Here is a 21,117-nt window from a genome sequence, read left to right as displayed (position 1 = left end):
AATCTAGGTCTTGTCCAATTGTCTCCATGACACCAGTAGTTCTCAACTGGTAGGAAGCATGTGAATACACCCAGGACTGGGGGCAGAAGTAAGCTTTCTTTCACCGGCTATGGAAATTAAAATTTATGGAAAAAAATGTATATAAACATAACAAAAGAATATCTTCCTCCAGGAAAAGTGGGCTTGTTGAATTTTCAATGGAAGGCCCTAGTATTTTTACTAGAGTACCTGGGAGAATAAAATTACTCATTCATTCACTCAACATCTAACAAGTATCGAACACTTGCTGGGAGCCATACACAAGGGGAAACACACAGGATTCCTGCCCTCAAAGAGCTGACAATCTCAATGGGGACAATCAGAAACTATCCTCTGCCTTGTGTTTCAAAACTGGAAGTTGTGGGACTTCCTTGGCAGTACAGTGGCTAAGACTCTGTGCTCACCATGCAGGGAGCCGGGGTTCGATCCCTGGTCAGGGAACCAGATCCTACATGCCACACTAAGGGTTAGCATGCCACAGCTAAGACCTGGCAAAGCCAAATAAACAAATATTTTAAAAGCAAACAAACAAAAGCAGTAAGTTTTGGAACAGTGGCAACAGTCACTGTTTTCCTTACACACACACACACACTCTGTCCCGCTCACTCACTTGTGAGATTTTTTCACGTTGGCCCCGTCTGGCCCCCTCCCGCAGTCATAGGCCTGGATGGTGAACGTGTAGTCCTTCTGCAGCTCACAGTCCAGCTTCTCCGTGGAGCGAATGACCCCCTCGCCAGTGGATTTATCCACCACCACTGCGTCAAAGGGCACATTCTGTCCGTGAACCTTAAATCCACAAATCTCACCTGGGGAGTCAAAGCGGCACGGGTTAGGATTTCTGCCACACAAACCCAGGGTGCACTCCCCTCCTCCCCTAAAGAAAATAAACAACAACGATTTGGCAGCCAGGGGTTGGGGGGGAGGGTCTGTGGACAAAGCGAGGGCGCTTGTGCTTTCATAGGGGCAAGTTCTGGGGGCTTTAGTAAAAAGAAGCATGTTCTGGCTTTCCAAGCAACTTGTTTAACTTTGCATCCATTCATGCAGGAATACAAAAGAGAGAAAGAGAAAATATAGACAGGCATTTCACAGGAGTACTTAGGAGAGCTCCGGGGTAAAGTAGTTTCATTAGCAAACAGCCAAGGCCTGGTAACACAGAGGAGCTGCCCAGGGACCTGGGAGGGCCGGGCCGTGGTTTTGATTTGGACCAGAGAGGAGGCTAAAAGGCACAGTTAAGTGTTGAGAAAAGAAGAAGCGTGAGGCATAGGTTCAGCACCAGAATTACAGAAGGTCTGTCCAAAAAAAAAAAAAAAGAATCTAAGAAACAAGTCTTCCTGTGCAATGAGCCTGGCTAAAATTAGGGAATCAAAACAAACTACTAAATGAGAAAAAGGTAGAAATACCAACTTTTCAGGCATCCATTTCAACAGCTATCATCTACGATTGAGATATTGTCTCCATTCTGGGGAGGGATGTGCTAGACTGCCCTTGGTTTTGGACTGTGTCCTATCAAACCTGAAGAAAAAGCCTGCCTGGGAGTGGAAGTGCACCCAAGTTCGTTTATGAGCTTCACTGGGAGTTAAAGCGTAGGTCTCCATTCTGGCCCAGGGGAGAACACACATAAACATTCTGATGCGTGTAGAATATAATTCACGTAAAAACAAAACTTCCAAAATTACAACAAGCAGAAAATGGTTACATAGTGAATCTCTCAGATCCAATTTTTTTAAAAAATAGAATTATCCATATAGTTCAAATGGATGTCTGATTTCCAGATATTTCTAACCAAGGGTTTGGTTACATACAATTTCCATCAATAGACTTAAAAAATAGAAACAAAGTGGGAGAATAAATAGGGGGAAAAAGAGCATGACAGTTTCTTCTGTTTGAGGGCTGATTCCCAATTTCATAAACATAGTTAGTGGGTTAATGTTCATAAGAGGGATAGAAAGAACCCTTTATCACCTTCTTTGGTGACTGTCACCTCAAAACTCTCTAAAGGGAGAAAAGATAAACCCATGTCAGTAATACAGGAAAGAACGAACTTGAAACAATAAGAAAAAAAAAAAAAAGTCAAAGATGCACATATTACATAGAAAAGCTTGACATCATTTAACAATACACTCAGTAGCCAGTGGCTAAAATTGTTAGAGCAAAACTGAACCTTCAAGGACAAAATGTCTCTTTGCAGCCACTTACCACAGAGGAACTAGCCTAGGGATGAAATACTGCTGTAAAGTCTCCTCACACCCACAGGTGCCATGGGGCTCTCTCTTTTCAGGAATACTTGGATGATAACAGTGTCTAAGTCAGTCTACTTGCTGTTTTCTAGTTTTCAGATTTTCATTTTGAAGCCAAGTTCTTGGTGGCTGGATACTGGTAACATTCAACTCATCACTGGACTTAAGGAAACAGTGGGAGGGAAGGGTTTTATTTCAACCCCTTTGTTCTTGGCCTGAATAAATAACAATGTTTTCTCATCTAAGGAACCCAACCAAGGTAACCCATATCCATACAGAGACCTCTTCTCATGGAACATCTGCTTAAATGTGAACTGAAACCAGATTCAGTGCTAACTGTAGCGATGCTACCGTGATCATGGTTTTCACTTCCTGAAACACCTGTTCTTCCGAGTCAGTATAAATCCTGCTCACCTCCCCCTATGACCCACTAGAGAACAGAAACGAGGGGGTCAGAGGTACCTTGCCCCAGACTCGGTGAGGCCTCACCGGAGAAACCAGGTTACCCAGCCTCAGTTTCCTTTTTTTCTTAATGTATATCCCTGAACAGTATTGTTTCATTGTGTTTGTGACGCGTGATTCTTGGGACTTGATTTTTCACTCCACCTTTTCCAGCCGTGTGCATCTGAGATGTATTTATCTTTGCTGGCACCTGCAGTAATAGAGTTCATTCACTCTCACTGGCGCACACAATTAGAAGCTAGTGAGGTAAAACCTAAGGGCTTAAAACATTGCCCAGCATAAAGAAAGCCCTCCACAAACACTGGTTGTCACTGTAATGGTTTCCCATTGTGTGAACACACTAGAATTCCAGTGCTCTGCTGTGTGAACAAGGCTCAAGCCACTAGCCACGTGGGGCTGCTTAAAATTGAACTGAAATTCATATTAAAAGTGCATAATACTGGGCTTCCCTGGTAGCTCAGTGGATAAGAATCTACCTGCGAGCGCAGTAGACGCCGGTTCAATCCCTGAACCAGGAAGACCTCACATGCCTCGGAGCAACCTGGCCCAGGAGCCAGAACTACTGAGCCTGTGCAGAGCCCAGAAACCACAACCACCGAAGCCTGTGTACCTCACAGCCCACGCTCTGAAACAAGAGGAGTCCCCGGCAATGAGAAAGCCATACACCACAGCCAGAGAGTAGTCCCAGCTCGCTACAACTAGAGAAAAGCCTGAGGAGCTATGAAGACCCAGTACAGCCAAATAAATAAAAATTTTTTATTAAAATAATAATAATTAAAAAAAAATTTTTATAATAATAAAAACTCAGTTCCTCAGTTGCACTGGCTGCATTTCAAGTGCTCCAGAGCCACACATGAACAGCAACTATTCAGTAGAGATGTAGACATGAACATTCCATCACACTGCAAGCTCTACTGGACAGCGCTGCTCAGGGCAGGGGGCAGGCAAACCAGCAGGCCAAGTCCAGCCAGTGCGTACTTCTGAGTGGCCTGCGAGCTGAAGATGGTTTCTGTGTGTTATTTCACGACACAAGATAATTATAGGAAATTCAAATGTCAGTGTCCTTAAGCAATGTTTTATCAGGACGCATAAAACATAGACCTATTAATGTCTTGTCTCGGGCTTCTTTCCCCTGCCTCTCCCCCACAGTGGCACAGCTGGGTCACTGCCAAAGAGACCATCCCCCCATGGACTGCAAACGCTCATATCCTCACTGCCAGCCTTTTAGAGAAAGACTGGCTGATCACTGCTCTTTAATACACCATGAGCAGAAACTGCTGGGTACCAGCTGTGTCCAACTGTTTTCCAGAATGTGGTAATTAGCTTGACTACGTTTGCACTTTTGGGGTGTAACTAACAGAGTGGGATATATATTAAGACATGTCAAGTTGCCCAGCTTTAATTCAGTGGTATAATAACACCACGTGTTTTTTTTTTTTTTTTTTTTGACTTGGGAGTCTGCTGTTCTAAAGAGAAAACGATGAGGCATCCTACGTCATTCACAGTGAGTGACAAGGCTTTCCCAACAAGGCCACTGCACAGGGAAGTGAGGTTTAAAAGCTCAGATGAAGCCTCTGACCTGGGTGATGCTACCTACACAGTGCAATGCTGAGTAAGAGTTCAAAGACAATCACCAGGGACGTCCCTGGTGGTCTACTGGCTAAGACTCTGCACTCACAGCGCAGGGAGCCTGGGTTCCATCCCTGGTCAGAGACCTAGATCTCACATGCTGCAACCAAGATCCCACCTTCTGTAACCAAGATCCCACCTCCCACAGCCAAGAGCTGGCACAGCTTAAAAAAATAAAGACCCTCAGTCAAGCACTGTCCTTGAGCCTGCTTCGGACCATGGGACCACGAGGAGGAATGGAGCTGTCTGCTAGAAGCTATAAACTGCCCGCTTCATGCTACCAGGCTGGGAGGAGAGGACAGACTTAGGCATCTCTCAGCCTTGCCAAAGAAGGACATCTCAAAATCAGCTCTTGTATTCTACTTCCTTTCTGCCCTGTTCCTTCCCACTCAATCCAGACCATGTACTATTGCTCTGGGCTTCCCAGGTGGTGCGAGTGGTAAAGAATCCACCTGCCAATGCAGGAGACGTAAGAGATGTGGGTTCAATCCCCAGGTTAGGAAGATCCCCTGGAGAAGGAAATGCCAACCTGCTCCACTATTCTTGCCTGGAAAATTCCACAGACAGAGGAGGAACCTGATGGGTTACAGTCCATGAAGCTGCAAAGAGTGGGACACGACTGAGCAACCACTGCTCTGCTAGGTAAATCTACAGCTCTGCTCTCATCACGTCTGAAATCCCCCACTGGGGTCCCTGGACAACCGACCCCTCTAGCCCTGCTGGCCTCAGAATGGACAAAACCTCCCGTCTCTCTCCACTCTTCATTCCCCTAAGATCGTCTAAAACAATCAAAAGGAACTATAGTAAAGAATTTTTAAAAAGCAAAACAGAAAGATATAACAATGGATGAACCCAGCAGAGCAGAGCTCTCTCTTCTCTCTCTCTGGCCGTGTCCAGTTCTCATCTGACAGTGCTGAGCCCTCACTTTCTGCATCGGTCCTTTTGGCTTCCAGTTGGCCTGCATTCTCTCTCAGTCTTCTTCCAAATCTTAGTTCAAGCTCTTCCCCAGACAAGAGAGGGTGTCTCTGGAGCTCTTCCTGCAGCCCCTCCAGGTCTGGCGCTGTCCTACCCTCCTGCTGCAGCCCCAGTGGAGGTCACCAGCACCGGCTCGGATACTTCCGGTTCTCTGGTGCGACAGGAATCCACTCCAGCCAACTCAGCAACAGGGCCTTCACTGAAGAGCCATCGGGAGCTCACAGAATTGACTGCAAGCCAGAGACAGGGACTTGGAGACGGTCAGAAACCAAGGCGGCTCGAGACCAGCGAAGAGGAGCCCCACAGTTCCACAGCAAGAAGGCCTGGACGGAAGGGCCGTGCCCACAGCTGGTATCAGTACCTGTCCCTCTGCTGGACATTCACACCCCGTGAGAGTGTCTGTCGGCCTGGCCTGGGTCATGCCTGTGCTTGGCTGGGGAAGCAGGGTAACAGATTTGTAGACCTACCAACCTGGACCCGACGGGAAGGAGACCAGGGGCTGCTGAGGGAAAACTGACATTTTTTGAGCAGCAAGTGTCCACTGCAACGTCCCTGCTAATCTACCTCTCCTCCCTGACCCACTTCTCTCTCCCTGGCCTTGGCACCCTTGCCCACCAGCTAGATGTCCGGCTGACTCTTATTTACGGCGACTTTTGAATTCTTTGCTTACTGGTCCAGGCTAGTTTCTGGAACCAGCCCACGTGTGGCTCTAAACAAAACAGTTTTTCGAGGCACCTCCGATGTACAGCAAGAAAGAGCACACGCCCAAGGGTTAGGCCCTAATGGCCCAGGCACAGCAAGCCGAGGGCGATGCCTTCCCCAGACGACGCAGTGGCTCTCACATTCCAGGGCGCCCGAGAAACTTGCTGAACATGTCCTTTGCCAAGCCCCCTTCCCAGAAAGTCAGATTCAGCAGCTCTGGGCAAAGCCCTGTCAACTGCATTTCTAACAAGTGCTGCCAGGAGGCTCCAATGCTGGCAAGCTGCAATCCGCACTTGAGAGATTGGCCCATCGGTGGTTTCCGAACCTCACCGGCTGGTTATAAATTTCTAAGTTGTGCTCCTACAAGTACAGACTCAACTGGGCAAGAGCAGACAGGGGAACCTGACGGATGTGCCCCAGGACGATCTGGACGCAGTACTAGAAACCACGGGCGAGGTGACATCCTGTCTACTCAGTCTGGCAACAGAAACCATGCAGCTCTGGGCTCATTTCCAACCCTCTGCTCCTCTGACACACCAAACGGGCTGACTCTTAACCCACCTCTTTGGGACCCCTGCCAGCTCTCCCACCTCTGTTCCATCCTCCCCACTGCCCGTCACTGCCCAACCGTGTACATCCCTGGCAGGAGCTCGAGTCTGCCTTCGGAAATCACGTCCTTGTCTTTTCATGAACTCCAGTCCACCCAGTGCTGCCTCTCTCACTTGACAATGACCTACAGATGTCCAGCACCCCTGCTTAACTCTTGGACGATGCTAGTCTCACCTTCCCACCTAGAAGATCAGTGATCTGAGAAATGCTTTTTGCCTTCTCTGGGAGGCCTAGCAAAGCTACCTAATATTTAATGATTATTGATCTCAAACCATTCCTTGTTTATTTAAAACTGCTACTCAACCGATTACTGCCTTGCACTAGGCTGAGTTACACAAGGTTTCTGACATTCCAATTTTTCACATATTTTGACATTTTCAGACAAAAATGGCATTTTCACGTGGCTTAACCTAATATATCCAACTCACGGTTGCAAACATAGTCCCAGCCCAGCTGCATGTGCTGACAAAGTAAAACTGGGTGGAGGTGTGTGGTGGTGAAGTCCGTGGGCCACCCTCAGGGCATGTGAGTCATGAGAATCACACAGAATATGGAGAAAAGTAGCACAGATGTGAGCCAGTTCTAATTAAATGTCAACAAAAGTAAAGCTCCTGTTCTTGCCCTGAAATTTCTTTTGGACTCCATTCATTACTGTTTAATCTTGTAAAATATCTGTACTCAGACTAGGAAGGCAGGAAAAAGAATGCTTCTGTAACCACGTATGAAAGGGAAGAGCTTCAAAAAAGGTGGGGGGAGAGTGGATGCAGGGCTTCCTGGGTGGCAGGGTGTAAAGAATCCACTGGTCAATGCAGGAGATGCAAAAAATTCAGGTTGGATCTCTAGGTTGGGAAGATACCCTGGAGGAGGAAACGGCAACCCACTTCAGTATTCTTACCTGAGAAATCCCACGGACAGAGGAGCCTGGTGGGCTACAGTCTATGGGATCACAAAGAGTTGGACACAACTATGCATGCACACAGAGTGTTCAGCTCCCAATTCAGGCAACTCACTGGGGTCAAAGGTGTCACCGTAAAAACAGCAAGAATGTGGCTGATAAAGTGGCTCCAGCCTGTAACTGCCCATTAAATACATGCAACGCACACCACATGTTTTATCCCCAACTCTACTTGGGCTTTTAGTAGATTAAAGAAAAGGGGCTGAACCGAATGGCGTGGTTTTCATTTTCTAAAATGCTTGACCAATAACCAAGACTTTATTTGCCTAGTCTTACCCCAAGAAAACAATGTGGGCCAAACTGTGCATTTCACATGATCGTCTGATGAGTGACAAATTACAACACACTTCGGTGACCAGGCTTCCCACATTTCACAGGTATTTAGGAGCTTAGACAAGTCATCTCCGGTGGTTACCCACACACAGGCCCTGTAATGGGATTAAGACCGTGGACCAGAATGTTCACCGTGTTGTAAAGTCAGTGTCGTGAGAGCCGACCTGGTGAAGCTAAAAATCACAATGGGATCAGGCTGCCTGGTTCAAAGGCTGAGCTGTCATTTGTGGGCTGTGTGATCTCAGGCAAACTCATTCGGTCCTTCTACCAGAATTTACAGATCATTGACTAGTCCCAGGGACTTCTCTGGTGGTCCAGGGATTAAGGCTGTGCGCTTCCACTGCAGGAGGCACAGGTTCTATCCCTGGTCAGGGAACTAAGATCCTGTATTCTGCGAAGCATGACCAAAAATTAAAAATAAAACAAATCTAAACAAAAACCCAAACACCAACTAGTCCTGGGGGCTTGTTAAGGGACCGGGGATTAAATGGAGAACCTGGTAGTCATGCCGCTGACAGATGTGCTCTAAGCCTCTGTTTCCTCATCTGGAAAATGGGAGCATGACAGTCTCTACCACATGAGACTGCTGGAAGGAATCAAAGGAACCATGCAGAGCCAGAGAACACCCTGTGCCACACTGAAGAGAACTCAATAAATGTCAGCTGTGGCTCCTGCCACCACCATCGTAATGCTAAATTAAACTCAACGTCACCACCAACTGCAACCTAAGATCAAAATAAGGCTCCAGACCTGTCCTCTGCTTTACCCATTTAAGAAACTCAGTGAGAAAATGAAATACTACTAAGACTACTAGAGAAAGATGGAAAACAGTTCTCATGTAATGTTATGTGAAAAAAACCTTTTTTTTAAACATTCCCAACAGCAGCAGCGAACACTGAAAATAGCACTTACTACATACCAGGCATTGTTTGCTCTTCATATCTATAAATAAATAAGCTAATATTCTCCAAACCCTGTAAGGTATATGATATTATCTTCATGTTACAAATGATGAGACTGAGGCTCAGAGATGTTAAGTAATTTGCCCAAAGCCACACAGCCAACGAGTCTCACATCCAGGATTCAAGCAACAGGCTCCAGGATTTGTGTTCCTTATGCACCTGTCTGCTACAGCCTGGTGGGGGCAGTGTTCTGCGTAGCAGCTGGATGGGAACTGGATGGGTACCATGGTAACAGAAGTGGGAGGGAGAGAGGAGGTCCCTTTCCTGGGTTGTGCAGCTACTCACTTCGGTAGGAAGAGGACTATGCTTCAGGAAGAGTAGATGAGCACCATTTCCACCCCTGGGTGTATAATCGAGAGCACTGAACATCCACACAGAGACTTGTACACGGATGTTCACAGTATCACTACTCACAGTGGCCGCAAAGTGCAAACGATTCTGATGCCCATTACCAATGGATGAATAAACAAAATGTGGTCCATCCATACATTGAAATATTATTTGGCAATAAGAAGGAACAAGGGACATGCCACAATGTGGGTGAACCTCCAGATCATCATGCTAAGTGAAAGACGCTAGTCACAAAAAGCCACCTGTTGTTCTTGTGTGAAATATCCAGAATACAGGCAAATCCAAAGACACGTAATAGACTAGTGGCTGCCAAGGGGAGTGACTGCTAACAGAGGCAAGGGTTTCTTTCTGGGAGATGAAATGTTGTAGAATTAGACAGTGGCTGATGGTAGAACAATCTTATGAATACACTAAAAACCAGTGCACTGTATACTTTAAAAACTGTATACATTATGGTATATGAACTGCATTTTTAAAATAAGACTATAAGACCAACTGTGCTCCCCTCTGAAAATCTCCAGAAGGAAAATATTTTTCTGTCCACTATGGCAAATGCAATCAAGTTACCACTATACTTGGTTCTACACTGCTTCTCCATATAGTTTTTAAAAATCCCAATATATAACTTTGGCACATCAATAAAAAATACCTGAGAATCTCTAAAAACATAAAACTTTGTAAGTACTATTTCATTCAAGATTATACATCAAGGATTTTTTTTTCGGCAATACTCATTTATATTTTAGCCAGAGACAATTATGCAAATACTAACAACTTATATTAGGGGCCACAGAGCATGTAATAGCTAGAAACTTAGATAAATCTTACATTTAATAATTTCACAATTAAAATGGTATTTTTATTCCCCCAGTAGCAAACCCATATACCAAAACCAAAAAATAATAAAGATAAAAGAACCTATCTTCAATTGTAAGGGTAATAAATATTTTTGAAAAGAGAATTTACCATAAGAATCTATTTTGAGCCCACCAAAAATAATGTATCTGAACTTTAAACAAAATTCACATTTTATTCAGGTTGAAATAAACTATATCCCCTGGAGAAAGAAAGGCTACCCACTCTAGTATTCTGGCTGGAGAATTCCATGGACTGTATAGTCCATGGGGTCACAAAGAGTCGGACAGAACTGAGCGACTTTCACGTTCGAACTATACAAAATTGATTTTCTTCACCAAAAATAAAAGCAATATTTTCTGTATTATTCCTACATAACCACAAAACACTTATTTTTGTAGGTTTTCTAGGTGTTGCTTAATACATTAAGTTTTAATAAATGACACAATAAAATTAAATTCAACAAGGAAACAGTGACACGTAAAATGACTTCAAAGTTAGTACTCAATGTGCATTTCATTCCCTACTTCCTGTTCTCTGTAACTTTCTGTGCTGCCTAACTCAGCGTCACAGTTAAGAGCCATCCTGCCTGACTTGGAATCTGGCCTCTAACACATCTAAGCCGTGTGACCCAGAGCTGGTAAGTTAGCAGCCCTGTACTTCAGTTTCCTCTCTTTAAAAATGGGTGACAAGAAGTATACTTACCTCAAAAGACTTGAGGATTAAACACAAATGCATATTTGTACAGTACTTAAAACAGTGCCCGGAACACTGAATGCTTTATAAGGGTTATGCATCATGAGTGATATAACGGGACAGAGCTCCACCAACAGGACTGGGCACAGCTGAGAATTCGTAAAGAGAGGTCTGGGGGAGTAGATGCCAGAACTCCTGACTGCAATTGCTTCTTGAAATGAATCAGATGTCAGAGACATGCAAGTACCCTCAGGAACATAAGCTAGATGACCCTAGTAAGGTTACTGACAAGGCCCTGAAACGTCACACCCGCAAGGAGGAACTGTATATAATAAACAAAGGTGTTGCATGCAAAGTGTGTGTAAATATGTCTATGCAAATACTCAAAAATTTAGTGATGCACAGAGGAAACCATAGGCAATGCTAAAAATGATTTTAAATCAGAGGAGGGAGGGAACAACCAAAAAAAAAAAATCACCTTGGCTACCAGACAGAGACTGTGTGTGTCTTCCTAACACAGAGCACTTCCCCTACCACACATCTAATTGGATTTCTCTCTAAAAACCAATAAACGAGTAAAACTAATCAAGAAGGTCTGTCTCTACTACTGACTCAATAGCACAAGCTGCTTCTCAGGTTACTCCCCTGGAAATGGGATGTGGCACTTGAACAGAAAGAAGAGAAATTCAGCTTTTAAACAGCTCTTCAGAGACACCCTTGCATTCATGTCCCCCATTTACTGTAGTAAATTCAATGTATCGAATGATCTATATGAGCTAACTGAATTTTTCTCATTTGTTTCGAGGCAAACAGAACAAACAAATTTTGTTCTGGAAAAACAACAGGCAAAGCCACTCTTTAAAAATTAACTTCACAATGTCCCTTTTGACTCTGAGGCAAAGAAAGGGAGAAGCAGCCTGTTCCTCTCTGCCTGTTAAGGACATGACCACGGCCTTGACGTAAAGCAGGAACAGTTCTGATTTGCAAAGTGCTGCTGGAAGCCATCGAGGCAGCAGAACTTCACAGCAACCCTCGATCTGTCCCAGTGAACACTGAGCTTACAATCTTATAAAGTAACTCAAGCTAAAGATTTACTGAAAGTGACATCTAAGCCAAATGAAATCACTTATAAAAGACTGCTCAATATTCTCAACCAAGTCTCTTCAGGAAACTGAAACCTAGGTGGTGCAAGGAAAATCTTGAGCTGTAATCACTTATATCAGGGGCCCCCAACTTCTGGACTCTGAAGCCTGATGATCTGAGGTGGAGCCGATGTAATAATAAAAATACAGTGTTCTATAAATATAACGTGCTTGAATCATCCCCAAACCATCCCTTACCTCCTGCCACAGTCCGTGGAAAAACTGTCTTCAATGGAACCTGGTCCCTGGTGCAAAAGGCTTAGGGACCGCTGCCCCAGATCCTTGCCGCTCAGAGACCAGAGCACCAGGAAATAGGTTAGAAAGGCAAGGCTGCAGGTGCCCCCAGAACCACTGTATCCAAGCTTGCATTCTAAGCACGATCCTGCGCTCTGCACAGACACAAAAGCTTGAGACGCACTGGTCTGGATCCTCTCTCACTGGTTACACCAAGACAAGGAACACAGTGAGGTAATTAAAAGTTTTGCCTTTCAACAAGTACAGGCTTTGCAAGGGCAGTCAGGTACCCCTGCGGTATGTGGGGGCCACACACAACCCTTATCTATCAAGACATTCTCAGAAAGGCTCAGAAACAACCCAAATGGGACACGTGAAATGCTTCCCAGACTCACGACAGGGAGTGAACAAGGACAGGCTGGTACCTGCAAAGCGCAGAGGAGCGTCTTTGTCCAGGGCGATGAGAGGGGGGTCGAGGAGCACAGTGCTGTCGCTCTCCGTAACTAAGCCATGATACGTGGGCTCCAGCCACGGCTTGTGCTTGTTGACTGTGTTTAAAAACAGGAGGAGGAGAAAGGACACAGGCCAGGTTAGAATCGTTATTTTCAACATGTATATTTTGAAAATATACATCCGTTATCATTAACAAAAAACCCTCATGAGTCTGAAAGGCCAGCTATTTTTTGTGGCCCAGTCTGGTAACAAGACCCAAGTGGGATTGGGTCTTCCCAACCTAGGGATTAAACTCGGGTCTCCCAAATTGCATGCGTGCTAAGTCAGGCAGATTCTTTACCATCTGAGCCACCAAGGAAGCTCACATTTAAGAGTATATTCTTAAAAAAAAAAAAAAAAAAAGTATATTCTTAAATATATACATATATTTTTAAAGACAGAATCACTTTGCTGTATACCAGAAACACATTATAAATCAACTATACCTCCAAAACCACAACTTTTTTTAAAGAGATACAAACCACTACATATAAAACACATAAGCAACAAGGGTAGACTGTACAGCACAGAAAAATATAGCCCTTATTTGAAAATAACTTTAAACGGAATATAATCTATAAATATACTGAATCACTCTATCTTACATCTGAAACTAACATAATACTGTAAATCAACTATACTTCAATTTTTTAAATGTTATTTCTTTATGATAATAACGGTATTATTTATTTAAAATTAGCATTACAAAAAGAAATGTAAAACAAATGGGTGAAACAATTTTATGAACATAAAGTTACAAATATAATGAGTTAAAAGAAAATGATATGCAAAATTCCTGAAAAATCTGACTTGAAAACAGTGATCAAGAAAAACCTGCTTTAAAAAATACTAATACTAATCTGCTCTTGGATCAGGATGGCCTGGACCCAGAGTCCAGCACCCCTCTATAATGTGTGACCTGGAACACGTAACTGATTTCCTGATCTCAATTTCCTTTTTAAAATATTTACTTTCGGTGGCCCTGGGTCTTCATTGCTCCACGTGGACTTTCTCTAGTTGTGGCACTTGAACTTACTGCAGTGGCTTCTCTTGTTGCAGGCAGAGCACAGGCTCGAGGCACAAGAGCTTCAGTACGTGCAGCACAACAGCTCCGCAGTTGTGGCACACGAGCTGAGTTGCTAGCATCTTCCTAGACCAAGGATCAAACCCATGTTCCCTGCATTGGTAGGTGGATTCTCAACCGCTGCACCACCAGGGAAGTCCTCAGTTTCCTCCAGTGAAGCCGGGACCCCCATCCCCAACAACCCACAGGGCTGGGGTGAACAACTGGAGAAGTGACGTTTTTCCTTCTCAATTGGGCACTAGCACTGCTCCTTTCGTGTTTAGGGTAAGAACATCTGCTCTGACAGCCTGCTGACCTGAGAAAATGAATTTGTGGTTTCTGTCCATTTCATTTTTCCCCAGCTGTGGCCCCCAAAGGGTCTGTGCTGAGACTTTCCTGTGGTTGAGGAAAGCCCCTCCCTGGGTTCCTCTCTCCACCAGCCTATTTTGAGCTCCTCTCACAATTGGAACCTTTCCATTTTCCTCTTATTTTCACCTTCTGAGTATTCACATTATAACCTCAGGATATAGATTAACCATGGAATGACTCATGAAGCTGATCTGATTAAAAGGAATGTTGTTGTTGTTCGGTCACCAAGTCACGTCTGACTCTTTGCCACCCCGTGGACCGCAGCCTGTCAGGCTTCCCTGTTCTTCACTATCTCAAATTCATGTCCATTGACTCAGTGATGGGGGAACAATGGAAACAGTGACAGACTTTATTTTTGGGGGGGCTCTAAAATCACTGCAGATGCTACTGCAGCCACGAAATTAAAAGATGCTTGCTCCTCGGAAGAAAAATTATGGCCAACCTAGACAGCATATTAAAAAGCAGAGACATTAATTACTTTGCCAACAAAGGTCCATCTAGTCAAAGCTACAGTTTTTCCAGAAGTCATGTGTGGACGTGAGAGTTGGGACTACAAAGAAAGCTGAGCATTGAAGAATTTATGCTTTTGAACCATAGTATTGGAGAAGACTCAAGAGTCCCTTGGACTGCAAGAATATCAAACCAGTCAATCCAAAAAGAAATTAGTTCTGAATAGTCATTGGAAGGACTGATGCTGAAACTGAAACTCCAATACTTTGGCCACCTGATGTGAAGAACTGACTCACTGGAAAAGGCCCTGATGCTGGGAAAGACTGAAGGCGGGAAGAGAAGGGGACGACAGAGAATGAGATGGTTGGATGGCATCACTGACTCAATGGACATGAGTTTGAACAATCTCTGGGAGGTGGTGATGGACAAGGAAGCCTGGCGTGCGGCAGTCCATGGGGTCGCAAAGAGTCGGATACAACTGAGCAACTGAACTGAACTGAGTCAGTGATGCCATTCAACCATCTCATCCTCTGTCATCCCCTTCTCCTCCTGCTTTCAATCTTTCCCAGCATCAGGGTCTTTTCTAGTGAGTCAGCTCTTCACATCAGGTGGGCCAAAGTACTGGAGCGTCAGCTTCAGCATCGGTCCTTCTAATGAATATTCAGGGTTGATTTCCTTTAGGATTCACTGGTTATGAAACTTTATTTCCACATAGTTGGGGCCTATTTCTTGAATGAACTACCCAGATGCTCTTCGGGCAGTCAACCAGAAGTGACTGAAACTAAATTTAAATGTTTAACTGTCTTTCATGCCGTGTGACCGTGATGTAGTCCTACTTTTCTTTGCTTTAATGATGATGGGACGAGGGGAGACAGTGATGATCAGAAGCACCTGAGCCCCGCCTGTACTAATTCCCATGTGACCTACTGAAGAAGCAGAGTGCTCACATGTGAAATTCCAAAGGAGCAGGCCTGTGTCTGTGAGGGGGAAGATGAGCGACCTGATCTCTCCGTACTGACGCCTCCACCCAACATTTTATACAGGCTGCACCCAAACCAACAGCAAGTTCCCTGCCTTCACTTTCAAAGCAGACCCAGACCAACAGGGAGCTGGCTAAAGGGTATAGAGGGTTTCGGTTTTGCAAGACGGAAAGAGTTCCAGCGGTTGATTGCACAACAGTATGAATGAATGAACCCAATACCACTGACTCCAACACTTAAAAATGGTGAAGACGGAAAATTTTATGTTGTGGGTATTTTACCACATTAAAAAAAAACGTTCCACACCCACAAAATAAACTCAGATGTAGCCATTTCTTATCCCCTCTGCTGTCCACCGAGAGCTATTACAAAAGCCAAGTAATGGCCTCCTCCTTATCTCTTGCACTGACTCGTCCCACAGCGGCTGGGGTACCACTGTGAGCATGGGGGTGGCTCAGAGCCTGAGCTCTCAGAACCCATCTACACCAAAGGTCCAGAGGACCTCGAACAACTCTGCCTTAGGAGGGCCCATCTATCTATCGGTAATAATAATCAGTGCTAAAGTTAAAATCAAAGAAAAGTGTTAGTACTGATGTTTATTATTACTTCATTTTCAAAAACAAACCCATTGTGAATTAACATAATATGTTAATGAAAATAAATATATATTTTAAAATAGAGTTTACTAGGAAGATTGGCAATGCTTTACATTCTGCAAATCCTTTCACGGCCCAGCGTAGCAGAAGAAAGCTGGGTTATCACTGCCACTCCTGCAGCCAATAGGCTGCATTACGATGCCTCATGCAGCTCTAGGAAACTCCAATGTGCATTCATGAAAAAATGAGGAAAAAGCAAGTGATGTCTTAATATAATTAAAACAGCTTTGCCCTCTCGGATGCCCTGACGAGGTCTCTTGCCTCAGGCCTCTGTTGCAGCGTTCCCTCCTTCAGCGCCAAAGAGACTGCGTGCTGGAACTAAAGAATCCCCATAACAAAGACTGAAGACAGGGAATGCCAAAACTAAGACTGGGGGCAGCCAAATTAAAAAAAAACAAAAATCAATAAAAGAGATTTCCCCCCCCCCAAAAAAAAGAGATCCCCCCCTCCAATTAAGACAGAACCCGCTGCTCTGCTCCCCCAGTCCCACTTCCTCTCTTTCCTCTGCTACTCCTCCTAACCACGAGCAGTCAGCCTGGGACCTGGGGTAGGCTACCTGGCTTCCCTGGGCCTCAGTTTCCTCATCTGTAAAATGGGGACAGCAACAGCACCCACCTCTGAGGTTCCCATGTGATCTAACCCATCCCATGTAAAATGGTCAGGACGGGGTCAGGCACTTGGGAGATGCCATAAGGGGCTGAGTTGTTACTTCTCCTGCAAACATACACACACAAAACCAGGGTTTCCGGGAGGGCATGACCCTTTTTCTCTACTTATTCCCAGGACTTAGGATCTCATTCCTCAGGAACTATCTTGTAAGTGAGTAAGAACATACCCACGGACAGTACAAACACAGTCAGTGCCCTGGTTTACAAATTCTCTTATAGAGAAGAAAGTTTTTGTGTAGACAATTGAAAAAAAAAAAAATGTACTGGTGTTTTAGATATTGGGAAGATGTTTATTTTTTGTTTCTGGCAGTTGAATGTTCCAGGAAAAGGAGACAAGAATTTTGGAGAAATCAAAATATTGAGGGATCTGCCTCAACAGGTAAGTTCTCACTAGATTATGAAGGGAACTGTTAATAATACGAAAGCAAACCTAGACCACAAAGACCGAAAACTTACAGTGCCTCTGGAAAATGTCCCCTCCGCCTGGAAGAAGAGACCTAGTAAAGAAGACAGCTCAGCTGGTTGTGGTACAACCTCCCCTTCTCCTCTAGAAATGGCCCCCCAGGGGAAGGGTGGGAGGAAGGGATAGTTAGGGAGTTTGGGATGGACAAGTACGCACTGCTTTATTTTAAATGGATAACCAACAAGGACCTACTGTACAGCACAGGGAACTCTGTTCAATGGTATGTGGCAGCCTGGATGGGAGGGGAGTCTGGGAGGGGAATGGATACAGGCATATGTATGGTTGAGTGGCTTGGCTGTTCACCTGAAACTATCACAACATTGTTAACAAGCTCTACTGAAATATAAAATAAAAGTTAAAAGAAAAAACAAGAAGTAACTCCCAGGACAGTGGTGAGTTAATAAGTGGCTTGGTGCTCTGCATGGGTCCCACAGTTGGTTGCAGCCTTTGAGAGGAGAGGGTTCCAAAGACACAGAAAAGAGCCTCACTTTGCAACCAGGTTGAATGCTTTATCTAACTGCTGAAACTCCTCATCCTCTCCAGGTCTTGTTAAAGTGTCCTACAAGATAGGCTGGAATACCAGCTGGAGTTACAGATCTAAGACAGATAAACAGGCCATTTTAAAGAAAGTACTCCCAAAACCTCCGCTGTTTGTCACTAATCCCTCATTTTAAAACACAGAAGGCTAGGAACTTCCCTGGTGGCCCAGTGGCTTAGACTCCACACTCCCAATGTAGGGGACCTGGGTTCGATCCCTGGTCAAAGAACTAGATCCTGCATGCTGCAACTAAGACCCAGCTCAACCAAATAAATAAATACTAAAAGGAAAAAAAACTCAGAGGCTATCAGTTCAATTCACTATTGACAACGTACTACTAAAAGCAATATTCAATTCCAATTTGTTTTCACATTTAAGATTTTATTAATAAAGTTACAAGCACAGTAAATAAGACTGAAGAACACTATTCCAATATGTGAGTCAATAAAACTCCTGAGACTTAAACCAAGTGGATTTACTTGGTCTAGTAAGAAAGTAAAAAAATATCAGGCCAAGCAAACTGCAGAAAATCTGTGATGAATTTCTGGCTACCCTAAGTGGAAAGGCCTGCAGCTGAAAACGGCTAATGGTTCAAGGGGAATAATAATTGAACAGCTATAGTCCCAGCTCTTTTATTTTTCCCCACTATTCTAATTTTATAGCTCAAATTTCTAAATTGCTACTTAAGCTGGCAGTAGAATGAAGAGATTTGGCCAGTTCCACTGACTGAGCTTTTAAATATTTAATAAATGATATTTTTAATATTTCATCACATTCAAGTGCATTATAAAATATTGATGGAAACAAGTGATTGATGTTTCTGTCATCATCCAAAAAAAGATCACAAATAAAGACATCAGACTACTGGCCATAAGTCCAGGAGCGGGTCACCATATTCAGAATCTTTACCCAAGTCATTTCATTGCATTCTAGATCACAAAAAGAAAGCCAACTAAAGTTTGAATGGCACGGCATTAACCAAAATCACAGAATAGCAAGGCTAGCAATCAAGACTCTGCACGTGTGTTCAGCGGCTTCAGTCATGTCCCACTCTTTGCAACCCCATGGACTGTAGCCCGCCAGGCTACTCTGTCCATGGGATTCTCCAGGCAAGAATACTGGGTTGGGTTGCCATACCCTCCTCCAAGGGATCTTCCTGACCCAGACTGCAGGCAGGTTCTTTACCACTAAGCCACCTAGGAAGCCTGATCAAACCTCTAAGTGTAGGGTGTTCCTGGGGTAGGTACCTATCATTTTAGGACATGGCTAGTTTTTATGGTTGTGGTAGATTTTAATCATTAGAGATTGCCACTAATTGAAAAATTAAAATGCAAAAAATACAGCAGTCAACTCCAGGGTTAACCTGACATATAAAACTTATGTCTCCCTAGCATTGGGTTGGCCAAAATTTCATTTGGGTTTTCCATTCCCAATATATCCCAACTCTCTGGGCTAAAAAGAATGGCCCCTTATCCAGGTCACACAAGTCACAGACCCAGGCAAGGTGGTTTCAAAGCCTGCATGCAGTGGCCTTGACATCAACCCAGCAGCACAAACAATTGCCTTCTGACTTCTTTGGTTACAAAGAGAAATCTATTGTTTTTCAGAAATCACTGTTTGAGGTGTGACCCTCCTCACTCCAGAACACCTAGCTTGGTCATATAGGGAAGATACTGACATCATAACATATAATGACAGGTGACTTAGTTGTAAGAGTCTGTAGGCATCTCCCATAAATCCTAGATGATGTTACATGTTTTGTTTGCAGATTCAATGTTTAACGGCAATTCATCAAAAAAAAATCTGCAATTAATGAACACTGCCACTAGGTGGCAACATGGCTCAGTAGTAAAGAATCCACCTGTCAAGGCAGGAGACTCAAGAGAGGCGGGTTTGATCCCTGGGTCAGGAAGATCCCCTGGAGTAGAAAATGGCAACCCACTCCAGTATTCTTGCCTGGAAAATTCCATGGACAGAGGAACCTGGTGGGCTACAGTCCATGGGGTCGCAAAGAGTTGGACACGATTAAGCGGCTGTGCACGGGACAGGCTTTGATTTAAAAATCCAGCTTTTACCAAGGAATGGGGATGTAATCTGAGTTAGCAGGCCCTTTGTTCAAGATGGGAGCTTCCCACGCAGTTCAGTTGATAAAAGAATTGGCCTGCAATGCAGAAGACCTAAGTTCACTCCCCGGGTGGGGAAGATCCTCTGGAGAAGGAAACGGCAACTTACTCCAGTATTCTTGCCTGGAGTTGTTAAAGATGATACACACAGATAGATGTCATAAATGATATAAATATAAAATATCCATCAGATTTTTTCTCAAAAATATTGAGAATACTAAATATTCTGAAATATTCATAGTCCCCTAATCAAAATATACTGCCTCAGTCATAAACTCTTATTTAAATTAAACCATCCCTGATTCTTCAAAGCAGCTTAACATCAAAGGTCCCCTTGGCTTCCCATCATCACTGACTGGCAGTTTACTCTAAGACATCTTCCTTGAACACCTACTGTGCATGTGCACATTGCAAGGAGCTGGGCTCTCAGGAAATCAAGTCACATGCTTGGGAGCACACAAACATGTCAGCATTCTATATTCTAGACGATGTGGCTACAGTGAAGGGGTTATGCGGTGTACCAGGAACTTCATCAGTCAGCAGGAGCCAAGATGACTGAGGAGCCACCATCAACAACGTGGCAATGCCCCCTGTGAGAGGAAGGACAGGGCTCTGGAGGGTCTTGCAGTGGAGCTGAACCTTCTGCCCAGAAGGGACACAAGCAGCTCCTAACTCATGGCCAGAACCAGCCACACAGCCTCAATGAAAGCTCCCGGAGGTAGGGAGGTACCATTCTACACTGTGTCTGGTGAGAGAGCTGGGAACACCTGAGGTCAACTCTAGGAAGTTGAATATTCCCACTGGAAGTACCAGGAGAGATCCTCTTCCCCAGGAATAGCCCTAACAAGAAAACAGATTTCTCCAGAGTGAGGGTATTTTATCAGAATAAAGATACATATAAAGGTTCCTTTAAGAACTCAAAACAAAGTTGCTGTATGATCCAGCAATCCCACTCCCTCAGCAAGTATCTGGACAAAACTATAATTTGAAAAGATACATGCACCCCAATGTCCACAGAAGCACTGTTTACAACAGCCAAGACAGGGAAGCAACCTAAATGTCCATGGCTATGCAAATGGATAAAGCTGTGCTACATATACACAATGGAATATTACTCAGCCATAAAAGCAAGAA

At 44.3% G+C, this 21,117-nt stretch overlaps 1 protein-coding gene across 6 annotated transcripts in view; it reads right to left on the bottom strand.

The window, feature by feature from the left end:
* CLSTN1 (calsyntenin 1) overlaps nucleotides 1-21,117 on the bottom strand; it is a 72,431-nt gene that overhangs the window by 24,417 nt on the left and 26,897 nt on the right. For 3 of the 6 annotated variants that reach the window (XM_065935802.1, XM_065935803.1, XM_065935806.1), the window contains exons 2-4: nucleotides 12,607-12,729; nucleotides 2,002-2,031; nucleotides 650-845 (exon numbers count right to left, since the gene is read on the bottom strand). In XM_065935802.1, coding sequence (XP_065791874.1) covers nucleotides 650-845; nucleotides 2,002-2,031; nucleotides 12,607-12,729 — 349 coding nt within the window. The remainder of the gene's footprint in view (nucleotides 1-649; nucleotides 846-2,001; nucleotides 2,032-12,606; nucleotides 12,730-21,117) is intronic. The other 3 variants (XM_065935804.1, XM_065935805.1, XM_065935807.1) reach the window with 1 other exon arrangement.

The sequence above is a fragment of the Muntiacus reevesi genome, chromosome 5 (genome assembly GCF_963930625.1).
Source record: "Muntiacus reevesi chromosome 5, mMunRee1.1, whole genome shotgun sequence".
NCBI classification, from domain to species: Eukaryota; Metazoa; Chordata; class Mammalia; order Artiodactyla; family Cervidae; genus Muntiacus; species Muntiacus reevesi.
This window is presented reverse-complemented; position numbering and strand designations above follow the sequence as displayed.